At 42.2% G+C, this 17,086-nt stretch overlaps 1 protein-coding gene across 6 annotated transcripts in view; it reads left to right on the forward strand.

Annotated features, from left to right (window-relative positions):
* Window positions 1-17,086, forward strand: part of LOC118594826 (synuclein alpha interacting protein) — a 138,827-nt gene that overhangs the window by 77,102 nt on the left and 44,639 nt on the right. For all 6 annotated transcript variants that reach the window (XM_036205032.1, XM_036205034.1, XM_036205031.1 and 3 more), the window contains exon 3: window positions 4,255-4,327. In XM_036205032.1, the coding sequence (XP_036060925.1) occupies window positions 4,255-4,327 (73 nt within the window). The remainder of the gene's footprint in view (window positions 1-4,254; window positions 4,328-17,086) is intronic.

A 17,086-nucleotide genomic window follows, 5' to 3' on the forward strand; every position in this document is an offset into this window, starting at 1 on the left:
AGGTGAGATGGGAGGAATGGCATTCTGGGTAGGCAAAGTAGCATTCAGTTAATTGGCCCCTACGTACATACAAGTCAAAGATAATATCCTTTCCATCCTATGTATATGGGAGCTGATAATTCAACAGAGGAAAAGGCCACACCCAAGACACTGCAGACTTTTACTGGGAACATGAAAGAAAAACATTTCTAAGAATTGCTCTGGGCTTTGTGGAGAAGGCAGAGTACATGCTGATCTTATGGCACAGTGACATTGCATGATTGTAAGAAAGCACTGCAGACAAGGGGGACCCCCAGATTAAAAGGAACAGACAAAATAGACTTTGGCTCTGCAGAGGCATTGAAACAGCTGGAGAACTGGTCAACCTCACCAGGAGCTCCTGAAACAGCACAGTAGTAAAGATTTGGTCAAAGAGGCTATTTTCTGCAGCCAATAACCTCTGGGAGGATTCAAGAAAAAGAAGATGTTAGGACATATAGTAAAAGGAAAGACAGTGCCTCTCAAGTAACTGAAAGCCCTCTCTTGTATCACCCAAGGATAACAGAATCAAGAGAACAGGCTATATAATTTGGGGATAAGTAGAAAGAGGACACATTGGTCTTGGTTTGGTCAGTCCAAAGTGATAGGAGTTACTCCTAGTAATTGTCCTATGGATGAAGTGGGTTAGCCATCTGACAGTTCCTTATAAAAGGCCATCTGTCCTGTGAATTGGGATAATGGTCTGGGAAGCCTTCCATTCCAGGTCCCAGATGGTAGCACAATGTACTTTTGTAAGAGAGACATCCTGGGTCATGGGCTCATTCTCAAATTTGCAAGTATGAAAATACATTTGCATGTTGTTTTTGGGAAACATGTTTCCTGTGCGTTTCTTCCAATCACAATGTGACCATCTATAGGTCACTCTTGTATTAAATCTTCCCTTGTAGTGTTGGTATTTACAGAAAGAAGTCCTCAAATTACTCTTTTATTGTGTCTTTTTAAAGAATGATAGATTTATTAAATGCACAGAGTGTCACAACTGAATGTGACCTTCCATGCACCCTAAAATTTCCCCCAAACTGTAATTTTCTAGCTGATACTTTTTTTCCTTAGTTTGCTGTGTTTTTTATTTCTATTTCCAGGATTAGCACATTGTTTTTTCTCTAGTGTAGCATGAATTGTTAGATGGTCTTATTAATAAAAACAAACCTGGAGCCAGGTGTTGGGGTGAATGCTGCAAGATCAGAGAAGCAGAACAAGCCACAGCCACCTCACCTTGCCAATTCCTCAGCTGATCCTGTTTCCTCAGACTGGAAGCCTCTGAGTCCTCATCCAGAATGAATCTCAGCTGAACTGTTTGTTGCTCAAAAGCCTAAAAGCTTAACCAGCTCTAATTCCTGGTTTCCACACCTTATATGCCTTTCTGCTTTCTGCCATCACTTCCTGGGATTAAAGGCATGTGTCACCATGTCTAGCTGTTTCCAGTGTGGCTCTGAACTCACAGAGATCCAGATGGATCTCTGCCTCCCAAGTGATAGAATTAAAGGTGTGTGTGCCACCATTTTCTGGCCTCCATGTCTGCCTAGTGGCTGTTCTGTCCTCTGACCCCAGATAAGTTTATTAGGATGCACAATATATTGAGGGACACAATATATCACCACACTGTGATTATTTCTTAGTGGTCGTGATGTGAAGAATGGGCAAAGCCACAGCCTGTAGTTACCCTCTCCCCGACTCTGTTTTGTTCTGGGTGTTTTTTTGTTTTGTTTTGGTTTGTTTTGGTTTGGCTTGGTTTTGGTTTTGATTGTTGATCGGTTGCTTGATTGGTTTGTTTGGAGTTTTACTGTTGTTTTGTTTTGAGGTAGGGTCTCAGTGTGTCACCCTAGCTTGGAACTTGCTGTATTGACAAAGCTGGCCTTGAATTCAGAGATTGCCTGCCTCTGCTAGGATTACAGGTGTGTGCTCCCATGTCCAGATTCTTCTGGGATACTCTGTCTAAACACCAGCCAAGCATCCTGTGCCGTTGAGTTTGAACCTCAGCAAACTTAACCTCGCTGCCTACTGTGGGCCTTCGCAGTCAAACAGGAAAGCTGGATCTGCAGCTCATAAAGCTGAGATCTAGTAAGCAGTGGGTCTGGCTTTCAGGTGAGAGTTAGGATGCATGTGCCTGGGGTGCAGACAGCAGTTCACCTGTTTTAATCAGGTATATATCATTTAAGCCCAATGAGAAATCCTTGTTGTATCACTGCTCATATATATACATAATCAATCCATTTTTTTCTTTTCTAAAATGCTGCCTTAGGGGACAAGCCTAAAAGGGAGGAAGGGGGAAGGGAGGAGGAAAGAGGGGGGCGTGGTGAGGAGGTGGGAGCAGGGCAGGAGAGGTGGTTTCATGGGGTACAGCAACTAAAACAAAGGCCGAATTTTAATTGAATTGTAGACTGTGTAATTATGTAACCTGTGCCAGCTGGTCTCAGAAAGCTACCAGATTCCTTCGAGAGCTCGTACTTGATCAGGAACATGAGGGACCTTGTTATTACCAAGACGAAGCTTCTCTATCTAAATTATCCCCGACCACCCGCCTGCTGTGTGTGTGTGTGTGTGTGTGTGTGTGTGTGTGTGTGTGTGTGTGTGCCCACAAAGCATAATGAAGAAGGAAAAATTGTCTTGAGGCTTAATTCTGGTTTAAGAGGCTTCCTCTTCCTCCACCTGAGTGTAGCATGGTGGCTGAGACACCTGTAGTCCCTGGTGAATGGCCAATATAAACAGGATGATATTGCATCAGACAGGTAAGAATAATTTCTCTAATTAGTCTTTGGAGATTTCATTTTTCACTTGGAAGTACTGTGAATTTAATTTGTTTGTGATGTGCAAACTGACACAGCAGCAAGTGCCTACTCCTTCTGTCTTGCTCTGCTGATACCCTGTGGGAACCCTGGAGGTCTATCTATCAACAGCATGCCAACTAAAGTACTTTTGCATTGAAAAATGCATTCTAATTATACAGTCCTCACTTGTGATGCTAGAATAATACTAATGGGTTTCCCCTGGTCATTTTTCTTTTAGATTAAATTAGTTTTTCTCAGTAGCCTCAAATTTTGCATTGGAGGAGTAATTCATGATACGTACCTGTTGTTCTTAGAGAGACAGAGCAACCCATTTTGAGAAAATTGGGTTTTATGGATTACAGTGTGAGCAGGACTGAAGGTAGTCTTTGACTTCACCTTTGATTAAAAGCTTCCTTCTAGTCTGTTTGTTCTGTTTATCCTGTTTGAGCACATCCTTCTCTCCAGGCAAATTGATGGATATCAAATACAGAGCCCATAAGTCATAGCTATTGATTTCCCATGTGTTTTAGCTCTCCTGATTGTTGTGCCTCTGGTGTCATAGTTTGTTATCTTGATAGCCAGCCCTTGACTTGCTGCTGTGACAAAGACTAAAAGGTTCTGTCCTTCCTTCCAAACTAACCTATAGGAGAGAAGAGATTGCACACAGACCCAAGCTCACCTTGCTTTTTATGGCATAACCTCCATATTTGCCATGGAGACAACACACACAGACACACAGTAAAATCTGCAGCACATGGTAACTGTTGGGAATTACAACAAAAAGATATGTTTATTTTATTTTATGTGTATGAATGTTAGGTATGCATGTGCACTGCTTGAGAGTGCCTGGTAGCTGCAGAGGCCAAAAGAGGGCATTGGATCCCCTGGAATCGAAGCTACAGATAGCACAGCCTGCCATGAGGGTGCTGGGAACCGAACCAATCTTCTCTGCAAGAGCAATAAGTGCTCTTCACTCCCGAGCCATCTCTCCTTGGGATTTTATGGAGTGTGGTCCACACCGGCATAGACATGTCTCCTTTACCCTGGATGTTGAGGGAGCCGGATACTCCTCCACTAGACTTTTCACACTTATAGCTAGCTAGCTCTTAGGGTTGAGGAAATAAATAGTATCTTCTGGAAATATTCAAGGGTCAAAAATTCTGACTGTGTTTCAGTTCAAAATGATGAGAGACAGACTAGCTGCCAGATGTGTCTTACTTTGTCCATTAAATAAGAGTCCCCAGGCTTCTCTGTAACATGTGTCTGCTGAGGTGCTCACTGGCAGAGCCTAGGATGCCATCAGATCACAATGAGGTCAACTTCCCGGATATGTCTGTTGCACTCAAGCCTCACTCCTTGTGTTCACCTTTTTTTTTCTGGATGATTTGAAGGAATGCCTTTATTTTTAATCTATTTCCCACCCTTCTCCCTCTGTCTTCCCATTCAGTATTCAGTCACGTCTCTCAAGACCATCCCAGAACTGTGCAGAAGATGTGATTCACAAAACGAAGACAGATCAGGTAGGTCGGACTCCTCGCCCCTCCTCGTCCACCAGTGTTAACGAACGCTCCAGTTTGCCCAGCCTTGGTTGCTCTTGCATTCTGTTCTTTTCTCTTGTGGTTTCTCTGCTCCCACTGGACCTCCCTGCCACCTTCAACGAACAGATGTGAGGTCATCTACAGAACTAGGTTGTCCCAACTAGGACCTGGCTGTGTACAAATCAACACAGACCCTCTTGATACCTTCAAGCCATAGAATCCACAGAGATTTGCTGAAACCCAGGAAATGCAGTGGCGGCAAAACATAATGATGCAGGCGCCATCGAAAAAATGCTGGATGCGTTTCCTACCCATATGGCAATGGCCAATGTGAGGGATGGTGCTTTGCCAAAGTCTGAAACCCTATCAGGATGCGACATGCTAGAATCTGCAATAAGGCATACTCTAACAGTTAAGATGAAAGCAAGGCGCTGGAGTTTAATAGTGTAAACTAAACAGAGAATTATGGCAGATAGATGGAAACCAGCTGGCTGGCCTTGTCTCCTTGCCCCATCCCCCGACTGAAAAAAAAATACATTTAGGGTTGTTTTTCCCCCTGTAAATCAAATTAAATCCCTCTGCTTTTCTCTCCTCGATGGACGAAAAGGAAAATAAAAAGTATATTGATGGGAATGATATTAAACTACGAAAAGATGTTCATTACTTTGTTCTAGATAATTACTCAAAGGCATCACCATTAACCTAACCAAACTGAACCTCTCCTCCTAGTAACACCAGGCTTGAGAAACATGCTTGGCAGGAGACTTAAGATAATCCTTGAATTATGCACGTGATGTTTAAAAATAAATAGTGGTATCTTTCCTATACAGCTACTAGAATTCTGAATTTCTAACTGAAAGGACTTGGAAAACTAATTAACTTCCCCCACTCCCCAGACTATTTTTTTTTTTTTGCTTTTACTTAGAAGAAACAGCAAAAATAATATGTTTCTGGGTTTGTTTATTTCTCTCTCTCTCTCTGTGTGTGTGTGTGTGTGTGTGTGTGTGTGTGTGTGTGTACACTCGAATATGAATGTGTGCATGTGTGAATATATGAATGTGGATCAGAAACATCACAGAACTTAGCTTTAAATTTAAATGAAAGTTTTCATTTGCTCTAAACTATTAAAAAAAGAGAGAGAGGACATAAAGTTGGGAGGGAGATAAACAGCATAGGAGGCGTTTGGAGGGAGGCAGTGGTAGAGGGATATGATCAAAATAAATTGAATAAATACATAAAACTTTCAAAGAATTCACAAAGATGTTATTTTTTTTTAAAAAAATGTTTTTGCTTAGATGGACAGGGGATTTTTGGCTCTAAGCCTTTGAAGGATTTATCTCCTGAAAGCAACATTTTTTTTCTAAAAGTGTGAAAATGATTGTGCTCAGTGGCACAAACTACACACTGCAAGAATGAAGAGATGCAGTTGGGGGATTTAGCTCAGTGGTAGAGCGCTTGCCTAGCAAGCGCAAGGCCCTGGGTTCGGACCTCAGCTCTGGAAAAAATAAAAATAAAAAAAAGAAAAGAACAGAATGAGGAGACAAGTCTCAGAGTCCAAGGACGAGAGTTCAAATTAGAGTCCAAAGACTTGAGGAGATTGTCAAATGTTCACATCTATCTTTGTGTTACGACATCCTTCAACAAATATTTCCATTTGTTCTTGCATTAATTCAGTCAGCGACTTTGTGTTGAGTGTTCTCTGATCCAAGCATGGCAAACAAAACAGAACAAAAAACCAAGAGAGATGTTCCTGTGCTCATGAAGCTTGCACCTGGCTGGGTGACAGTCGGAGGATATGCAAACATACAAGTAGGCAAGAGCACTGCAGAGCAGTAAGGCAACATGGCCCCACATCATAGTCTCTCAACCTGTGGATCACAACCCCTTTGGCAAATTTCTGTCTCCACAAATATTTACATTACGATTCATAACAGTAGCAAAATTACAGTTAGGAAGTAGCAACAAAATAATTTTAAGGCTGGGGTCACCCACGACATGAGAAACTTATTAAAGGGTCGCAGCATTGGGAAGGTTGGGAACCGCTGTGCTAGGGCTTGAGGAGGAAATGCTTGGACCTCGGGGAGTGTGTCAATTACTTTTCCTATTGCGAAGACAAAAGCAACTTTGGGGGCGTGGACTACTTTGGTCTCAGTTTGAGTATACAGGCCAGATGAACCGGGAAGCCAGGACAGCAGGAGGCAGCTGATCACACGGTGTCTGTTGTCAGGAAGAGAGGGAGGCATGTGGGTGTTCCGCTTTCATCCTCATTTCTCTTCGTTCCAAGACCTCGGCCCATGGAACGGTGCCACCCGCGTCTACACTGCGTCGTCTCACCTCCATTAACCCCACATGGAAACTCCCTCCCAGCCATGCCCAGAGATGTTTCCAGATTATTCTAAATCACATCAATTTGACAACTGTGAGTAAGCTTCACAGGACCTTAGAATGACGCAGCCATGTGAAAGCCAGCAAAGGCGGCTGAAAACAAAAGAATGCCCACTTCCTTGATCCAGGCACACACTTAGCAACTATGGCGAAGGGAAGGAGACCGGTGTGGCTGCCGAAAAGTGATCAAACTAAAGGACAGCAGGAGAGGAGGCTGGGAGGCGATGTGGCCAGACGCCCTAGCGAGCTTGGTGTCCTATGTACCATAGGCATCACTGCCAGCAGGGCTCTAAGAGCTTTTGTAAAATCCTATCACAGATTGACCAGAACTTATCCAAATCGCCTGGGACCAGAAGTGTTTCAGAGTTTGGAGTTCTCTATATTTTGGGGGTTTTGTTTGTTTGTTCGTTTTTTGTTTTTTGTTTTTTTTTTTAGCCAGCCTGTAGCTCATCACTCTAGTGATGGGAAGTATATAATCTCATGAGACCACCCATCTATACAGGTTAACTGGCTGGGCACCCCTTAATTCCAATGCCCCAAACTTGAAATGCTCCCAAATCTAAAACTTATTAGACATCATGTCATCATCTTAAACGCTTTGGATTTTGGAGCAATCTTGTTACTAGATTTCCAGGTCAGGAGTGTTCAGTCTGTATCTGAAAATACACAGCATGTAGAACTATGACTCTCAGAAAGACTAGGGTCCATAAAAACCGTCCAGAAAAAAGCAAATGGGAAGCACAAAACAAAAATAAGTAGGTTAAACTATCAACACCTGTGAAAACGGATAAAGGCAGTTGGGATGTTGTTTTGGTTTCACACGTGTGATATAAATTTGTTTGTAATTTAAAAATTTTTTAAAATTATTCACAGGTACAAAATTTTTAAGAAGGTAAAAAAAATTCAGGCAGTCTAAAGCCAATCAGATTTTCGAGAATGATTTTTTTTGTTGGTCCCAACCACAGAGGCCGCCGTCCTGTTGATCACCTCAGTAGAAGAGTGCACATTCTGATGACATTAATTTTGTTAGTCTGTCAAACTCAATGTCCCTTGAATTCTCACCCGATCCTTCCTTGGAGCCTTGGAGAAGCAGGACGAATCCCTTTTGGAAAAGAGAACTGCTCAGTGTATAGAATGGGCCGACCTGTGGCCCCCCAGGGCTCACATTTCCATCTGTGGTGCTAAGCGCCTCCTAGGCATCCATGTTGTTCTACTCAGGGTGGCAACACTTTCCCAGCAGCCCTCTTGAAATGCAGCACCCACAGCTAAATCTGAAGTCTCTCCATAGTCTGCTCTGAGGCCATCAGCCCCATGCCACAGCTCCTGTGACTTAACATGTACGTTTCCTTCCTGCCCATAGGGTCTGTCCTTTCTGCCTGTTTTCTGGGTGTTCTGTGATGGTGGGTATAAAGGTAGCCTCAGATGTAGCCTTTAAAGCACTCAGTGGACACATAGCACAAGGCTCACCTCCCTTCACCCCTGCACCTGGGTCAGTTTGCATTGTGGGCTGGGAGAGTGGCAACTGCCAGTGTGGTCAGAGCCTCTGAGTTGGGTTCTAGCACCTTCTACCTGCTCACCACAGCCTGTGAGTCCACCACCAGGAGTGCCCTTTCCAAGCTAAAGGACTTGATTCTTACTGAACTCTATTTTTTTCTAACAAGAACAATATTTCAGTGGTCACTCATTAACTACACTACCCAAACACTAGGCTTCAAATTTGTTGGTGTGGGTGAGAAAGATTTTAAAAAGGAAGAAAGTGTGAAGGAATTTTGGAGATATGTATGAGGTAGAAGGGGGACAAATTAATGAGGAGTGGGAAGCCTGAGAACATATCTGTTCATGCTGTACTGGAGCCATGCTGGAGCCATGCTGGAGCCATGCCGGAGCCATGCAAGGTGCTACTGAGGCTTCGGTTATTCCTTAGGGATTCCTCATTCCCGGCATGATGCCAGATCTTCTGTAAACATTTCTCTTATCCCCAAAATAATTCTGAGGGAGGACCATTATTATGCCCATTCTATTGATGAGGAGACAAGCCTGCAGTTAGTAATGTGCCCAAAATTCTTGAGCCAACAAGATCTTTTGTCTCCAGGACCCCCCATGCATATAAATCAACTGAGGGGTAATTTAGTTCAAGAAAATTGTGTATCAAGTAGCGTAGGGTGTGGATTAGCAGCAAGGGAAGGTTGTGTGTGAGAAATGTTCACATCTAATAAAGGACGTAATCTGTGAAATCTTTGCATGCATTCCCGGCACAATGTCTGTGTCTCCAAGGCAGTGAGTGTTAACTCTATGACTGTCTTCAAATGAAGGTAGAAATGCGTTATACATTATATGGTATTCAAATAAAATATCCAATTTCATTGACTTGGGAGTTTTTTTTTTTTTAAAGTTAATTGGATATTCAAAAACTCATTTGTTTCAAATGCATGGTGCCATAAATGTCCTGTGATTCTTTCAAAAATATGTATCTGGTGATTTCACTGTATACTTTCCTTGTGCAGGAAGGCAAATAAATACGAATTCTCATTTGTATCTGAGAATTGAATGCACTCAGGTTAGAAAATTCAGCTATGCAACGTGATAAATATGCCTCTAATAGCTCTTAAAATAAATACTGAAAGACTTAAATAACATGAGTTGTTGCTTGTATGACACTGAATAAAAGAAACCATTCTTTCCAAAATTTGGTTTCTTATGAAAATCATTTGTGTGTATTTAAAAGCATTGTAAATTTGCTATATTTTTAGACCTGTTCTTGCAAACTTTGTGACAAATTCTGAAGCTATGAAAACAAACACTTAGATGCTGTTTGAAGATTTACAAGGATTTTAGCCATCACCTAAAATAATAAACAGGCATCAGATGTGTCCTGTAGACACTGCTGTGACATGGTTAATGTTGCTAAATATATAGACCAACTGTTTTCAATTTGTATTAAGGTTTAATGCTGCAAGCATGAAAGTGAAAGTTAGCTTGGCAATTTTATAATAGTTGGTTTGGTTTGTTTTGTTTTGTTTTTAAGGCATGCAGATTAAACCCATTTCCCATATTGTTACATAAAATGGACTCCAAAATATGGGGAAATTTTCTAAGCTCTCAGTCAAATGGGGGAAATTCACTTGAGGGGCTGGAGCAATGGCTCCATGGTTAAGATCAAGGACTGCTCTTGCAAAGAACCTGAGTTCATGCCCAGCACCCACCCACCTTAGGCTGCTCAGAATGGCCTTGACTCTAGCTCCGAGTGGTTTGATGCCTTCTTCTGGCTTCTGTAGGCAACTGCACTCTTATGCATATACCCTCCCCCACAGACACACAGGCATACACAAAAATGTAACAATAAAAATCAATCTTTAAAAATGGAAAATGAACACTTTAATATGATACAGCTAAACTATCGAAGAGATCTCAGTTTATTTTTAACAGCAGTGAGACTTTATCCGCAGATGAAAGTGTTCTTTGTCTCAAACAATTATTTATAATCCCAGGACTTGGGAGGTTGCAGTAGGAGAATCATGAGTTCAAAATTACCCTGGGCTTCACAGTGAGACTCCTATTTTTTTTTTTTAAAGCCCTATATTTATCTTTCTTTACCAATAGTCTAATTCTAAAGGTGATATAATCTGTTATGTTAAAACATGGAAAATGAAATAAAACTCTAATTGCCTTGCCATTGAAACGATTGTATTTTTTTTCCCAAGTTTCTTCCCTGAGACTCCTTTTGTGCCTGCAATTGTAATATAAAGACAAGTTCACCTGATGCTTTTTCCATTACCACAGAATGTTCCCATAAAAGTGGACCTGCCCCACCATCCAAATTACTTGGTTTATTTTTATTGGAGTCTAAAGCACTCCTATCCACCACACTGCTCATTAGAAAAAGCTCTTGGTAGGAATAAGTGCAGGGAAATAAACATCGAGGAAGGATGGGAAAGCCAAAGGGCAGAGGAAATCACCAGGCAGGCAGGGAGGAAAGGAAAACAGAAACAGAGCGAGCGAGCTAGCTAGCTAGCAAGCAAGCAAGCAAGCAAGCAGACAAGCCACTCATGCGCAGAAAGCCTCATGCAGACCACCTCTTAAAGGACTATGGCCCTGCAAAGAGCAAAGACTTCTTCCTCAGGAGGCACAATTCCTGTCACCCCTTCCCAATCCAGTGCAGAACTGTGCATGTGGAGAGATGTTGGCATTTGTAAGCTTCCGTGAATCTCTGTCATACCCCACCCACTTCCTAATGAAGGCTTACTCTTTTGTCCGTTGTTAAACGTTGTCTGTCTTTCCACCTCAGTCTCTGTCTCCATACCCACTCTGTTCTGATTCTCCGTAAAGTGGGGGCGAGGGGTGGGAATGGGAATATAACTCGGTTGGTAGAGTGCTTGCCTAGCATGCGTGAAGTTCTGGGTTCAAACCTTAGCACCACATAAACCAGGCATGTTAGTGCATGCTTGGAATGCTAGCACTTAAAAAGTGGAGATTCAAGCAAGCCTGGGGTACATGAAGTTCTGAGACTTCCGAGATAGAGGAGAGAGAGATAGAGGAGAGAGAGGAGACAGAGAGAGACAGAGAGACAGAGAGAGAAAACCAGCCAGCCGGGAGAGAGATTCAGTCATCTAAGACATATTCAGGTAATAGAATCCTAGAATCCCACAGTTGAAGGATCTTCTGCAGAGATATCATTGTCAATAGACCCCTCTGTGTCTATCAGCTAGACTCTCTCATCTCAGTGGTACAGGACCAGCACCAGTGCTTACAGCATCATCCATCATGAGTCTCTACAGGCTCTCAAGCCTCACCCCAGACCCAGATTCTGAACCTACAGTTTACAAGCTTAGTCCCAGGATATTTGTTTACGTGCATTCATATTTAAGAAACTTTTACCCAAGTCACTTGTCCTAAATGAAACACAATAGTCTCCTCAAATTTCATTATCTGCCATGTCTCTCCAAGCTTAAAATTCAGGTAATGGTTTCCAAAGATGGTCATGAAGCTGTGCCATGGGAAATTTTTGTGTGGCTGTGGGAGACCCAGAGTGATTTGCTATTGGACCAGCAAGCTTCCCTGGTACCACTCCCCCTGCCTGAGCCTTCTAGTCACATCAACCATTCAAAAAATGTATTAGGCTCCTTTACAGGGATTGCCCTTCCTTTCCCCTCCAAAGGAATCCCTTGGGTCCCTTGAACTGACTCCCTAGACCAGTAATATCCAGTTGAAATATGTAGGGAGCCACGTCTATAACTTTATTTTTATTTTTAGTATCCTCATAGAATAAATACCACTAAACAGGTGGGTTCATTTCACAATGCTTTGTTTAGCTCAATATCTTAAAACTATTATCATTTTGACATGTGCCACTAACTACCTTCTAAGTGTTCATAACCAAAGGCTTCTGGAAGAGATGGTGAAGGTCTGGGTTACACCAGCAGCTCCCACAACAAACCATATCATGTCCTCGCTCCCTAAACTTTTTCTCCTCTTGAAATGTCTAAGGAGTCTTTCTTTCTTCTCCCTTTCTTTTTGAGTGTGCAAGTGTGGAGATAGTTCATAGCAGTACTGAGGACTGAATGTAGGGCCTTGCACATGCTAGGTACTTGCTCTACCACTGAGTTTTATCCCCAGCCTTCCTCTTCCTTTATATTTTGAGACCAAGTCTAATTGAGTTGTGTAAACCAGCCTTGAATTCATTCTGCAGTCCCAACAGCCCTTAAAATCAACCTGCTTTAAAGAGTTATGAAAAACCACATCTTTAGTTCTCTACTTCCATTTGCCCTAAGCATCTACAGTATGAGTTGCCTTGCTAGAGAACACCACCACTTCTGTATCATTAAATCCATTGACACTTGGATGATCTCATCTTTCTTAGCTTTGTGGGAGTATTTGAGTCTGTTGGGCACTGCTACCTCCACTACCCCACCCCACCCACCCCTCGCCCCCGGGTTCCTTCCTAAATCACTAATAGCCCCTTATTCTCTTTTACAAGTTCCTTTTTACTGGACTGCTAATAGTCAAGTGGGGATAAATATTCAGTAGGGCTACCCTCTCTCTTTTCTGCCTCTAGGTCTCTGATTACTCAGATGGTTTCATAGCCTCTCTACCTGCAACTCAACCTTCAGCTCCCTTTTCAACAATCCATTTAATATCTACATTAACTGTCTCATTGAATTTCAAAAGGAACTCTTAAATCTGCTCTACAGCATGTTTCTCAGAGGATCACACACACACACACACACACACACACACACACACACACACACACTCACTCACTCACACTCTGGGCATGCACCTCATTAAATAGCTTTTGGTTTACCAGACAATCCAATGTATTGCTGAAGAAGGAATTTTCTTGCTCACTCATGCCCCACCTCATTCCATCAATAAGTCCTGGGTCCTCTACACTCAAGAGTGTCCTTGGACTCCCAGGAGTGTCCAACTGGACTGAACGCAGTGGATGGACTAAAATGCAGGTCAACACAAAACCATCAACTCACTTAAAGCATGGTGGTGGGGTGTGTGTGTGTGATGTTTTAAAAAATGAACAAATAGTTCTTGCATGTCAAAGAATTGGAGATGCCTGTAAGTTAGAATGAATATTTGTGCTCCAATAGAATTTGCATATTAGAAACCTCCAAGATGATATTACTAAGAGAAGGAATCTCAGGGGAGGTGATTAGGTCATGAAGGTGGAGCTCTCATAGACAGGATTAGTGCCCTTATGAAAGGGGGCAGTATATTGGCCCCAAATAGCCTCCCTTGTCTTCATCTCCAGCCCTTCCCCATGGCTCTTGGCTGCTTTAGGTCTTTGCAAATGTGCTATCTTCTCCCCAGACTGTCACAAAATTACCCTTTATCTCTTGCTTCCCCCAGTTCCCATATACTTGGCTTTTTCTCCTTCTCCTTGGATCGAAGTATTACCTCCTAGATGGGGATTCTCAGCTGTTCCATGCCCTCATGTGAGATTATTTCCATAAGAAGCACTTTGACTTTGGTTACATTTTTATTCCTCTGTGATCCTGCATTATTGTCTAGACAAGGGCGTATCTATTTCATTCACCCCTGCGGGGAGAAGAGAGTTGTGTGCACAGACGACATTGGGCAAATGCTCACTGAATAAATGGGTCTGGTAAGAAGACCTTAGTGCTCTGCCTATCACTGACTACCTTCACAGGACTGTCCGTCCTTTGTCATGTTTGTGCATCTCTTGATTGTATTCAAAGGAGAGGAACAACTGTAGCCAGGATTCTCAGTGATAAGATAAATCCAAATTTATGTTTGACACTGCCAATTATAAACAAGGTGGGGAAAATCTGCTCAACGGTCATTTAGAAAAGTTACTCTTTATTTGTACTTGGTAATGAAAACACCAGAATATTAAGTCTTGGATCCGTAAGTGTGTCATGGATGTTGAGAACACTAATAAGAAATATTGTATTATTACAACATTAGAGATGAGAATGAAAGTGATGATTAAAACCATTGAATCAAACTGGTTAAAAAAAAAAAAAGTTATTCTTAAAAGCCGTTTCCCTAACTTTGTTCCCAAACTATAGTTTGATACTTGAGGAGTGGCCACATTTGGGAAGAGCTCATGTTGGGATTTTAATTAAAAGGAATCTGAAGGGGCTCCATCCATGTCTTGCCACTGGTTGCTGGGATTCCATGACCGACATGTGACCCAACTAGAGAGACGGTGAATTGTCTGCTTAGGGAGTAGTTTTAATTTTGACAGAGTGGTCCTCTGGTGCTATGGAAAGTTGGAGTCAGGCAACCTTATTCCTGATTGAGAAATCAGAATGCTACATGATTTTCCATATAATGCTTAAAATTCCCTGAGTTCTCATTTGTTTTCAAGTGAGAATGCATAAAAATTGCCCATCTGTCTTCAAGACCTGCTATGAAAAATCTCTGATGAAATCATGCACTCTCCTGTGCTTAGATATACAGAAAGCCTGGCATGGATGTATTGGCTATTTTAAAGTGTTAAGTGGAGGAAAATCCCAGTGAAGATACCATTTTGTGGGATCCAGGAAACACATTTTCCTCTCCTTTTACTGAAGTCTATGTACTGACTTAGCTAATTCCTCAATGAGGATACACAGTCCACACTTGAAAATGAAATAGGCTGGCATTTGAGGAGATGGTAATTAGAAAGTATGTATTCAGTAGGGCCACCCTCTCTCTTTTCTGCCTCTAGGTCTCTGATTACTCAGATGGTTTCATAGCCCTCTCTACCTGCAACTCTTAACCTTCAGCTCCCTTTTCAACACTCCATTTAATATCTACATTAACTGTCTCATTGAATTTCAAAAGGAACTCTTAAATCTGCTCTACAGCATGTTTCTCAGAGGATCACACACACACACACACACACACACACACACACACACACACGCATGCACGCACCTTACCCCATCCTCTGCCCTGTTTGCCCTTGCCTCTTACACCTCTTGTTTAACTCTGTGCTTTGTCTCTGGCAGCAGATCAGCGCTGTAAAACATCGCCACCTTCAGTTAAAAGATGTTAGTGGTGTGTCTGCACACCTAGAAAGCACATTCAGGCGACTACTCCCAAGCTGTCCTTTTCCAAGTGTCTCTGCTTGATGAGTCTCTTCATGGGCCCGTCACTGTGTCTCTCTGTACAATTCCACAGAGCGAAAGAGAGAAGGGAAGAAGAGAGAGAAGGAACCTAGTAAATGAGTCTGGAATGAACACAAACTTAATCCACTCGCAAGGTTGTGCTAATGTCCCAATGAAGGCCGGGATACTTTTTGCATGACAGAATAACTCTGTGTATTTTCTTCAGACCTACCAACTGCCATTCTGTGCCAACTGTACTTTTGAAGCCTGAGGGTTTAAACTTGTCCAAATACTGAGTCTGACTTCATGATGGAATACGCCTCTTTGGTAAAGATGTACCTTTTCTATCCAGGTTTATAGGGCTTGAATATTTCAGTGAGTTTTCACAGAACAAAGAAACAGGCAGAGGCTGGCTGCTGAATTATCTGAGCAAGTCTGCATAGTTATGGGCAGAGCTGGGAGTAATAAAACATGAACCTGACATGTTCAATAACAGCTGCTTGGTATCAGTGGCCTTTTAAAGACAGGAGGTTTAAGACCCAAATAGATGACATTTTCCTCACAGCATGTGACTAAATCAATGAGTATGATATTTATAAGAATGAAGTCATGCACACTTCCCCTTCAACCTCAGGATATCCTCAATAAAGGGTCTGTGGTATCAGTGAAAGGGATGAGCCAGCAACCCCATAGGAACATTCCAGAAGCATGTGTTCAGTTTACACACATCACTCTTCCCAGCATAACAGCCTGACACAGTTCTCCAAAGCCAGAGTTCACTCAGTCATCCCTTGGATCAGGTTACAGACTAACCTGTAGGACAGTGCAAAAGATCACCCTGCCTGTAGTTCCCAGACTCAGTCTCAGATCCTTCTTGCTAGTGTCATGGGGGGACAGAAGCCACCTGTCATCACTTCTTAGTGATCCCAAGGTTCCATGGGTCCACTGCAGATTTCACTTGACCAGTGACTGTACCAAAACCCAGGGCACTAGCATGGACAAGCCCATTCTTTCATAATTTCCCTCCCAGTGAGGAGAAGATAAAAGGAAATGGAGGTGGGTAGAAACGTGCTTGCCTGGTATGTACCATGCTTTGGGTTTGGTCTCCAGCGCTGCATAAACTGAACATGTTTGGTGACTTGTCATTTCAACATTCAAGAAGTGGAGGCAGGAGGATCAGAAACACCACATTATCCTTGACTACACAGCAAGTTCAAGAACAGCCTGGGCTATATGAGTGAGACCCTATATTTAAATATATATATATATATATATTAAAATAAAGAATATAGAATGCTTGAGAACACATAAGATGTATTTCTTAATGTAGGCTGCTGTGGATGGGCAGTGTGTTATGTATAGTTAAAGAAATTAAATTGACCAGTTTGCTTCTCCCAGAAAGTAGAATCCATTTAACTTGACAGAGTCCTTTCTTTCTCTTCTCTCTGTCTCATGCTAATTTCCTACTGTGGACACAGATCTCCATATTTAGAAGTAAAATAAATGGGTATTTCAGGAGCCAACGTTGATGTTTAGTCTTAAAAGTTGGGTCTACCATGGCAACAGCAAACGGTCCATTATCTTCTTAAAGAAAACAATTTATCAAGCCTAGAAGTCAGAGAATTGTGTGGCAGCAATCGTCTCAGCCTCATAATTATAAATTTGTGAGGATCTGGTAAAATGCACGAATCCCAAAGAATTATAGTGTTTCACTATGAGTCAGGATAAAGAACCCTGTCATTTGTAGACATTCTACATCATCAGAGATATTTAGAGGGGGGGTCAGATC

This window comes from Onychomys torridus, chromosome 13 (assembly GCF_903995425.1).
Source record: "Onychomys torridus chromosome 13, mOncTor1.1, whole genome shotgun sequence".
Classification (NCBI taxonomy): domain Eukaryota; kingdom Metazoa; phylum Chordata; class Mammalia; order Rodentia; family Cricetidae; genus Onychomys; species Onychomys torridus.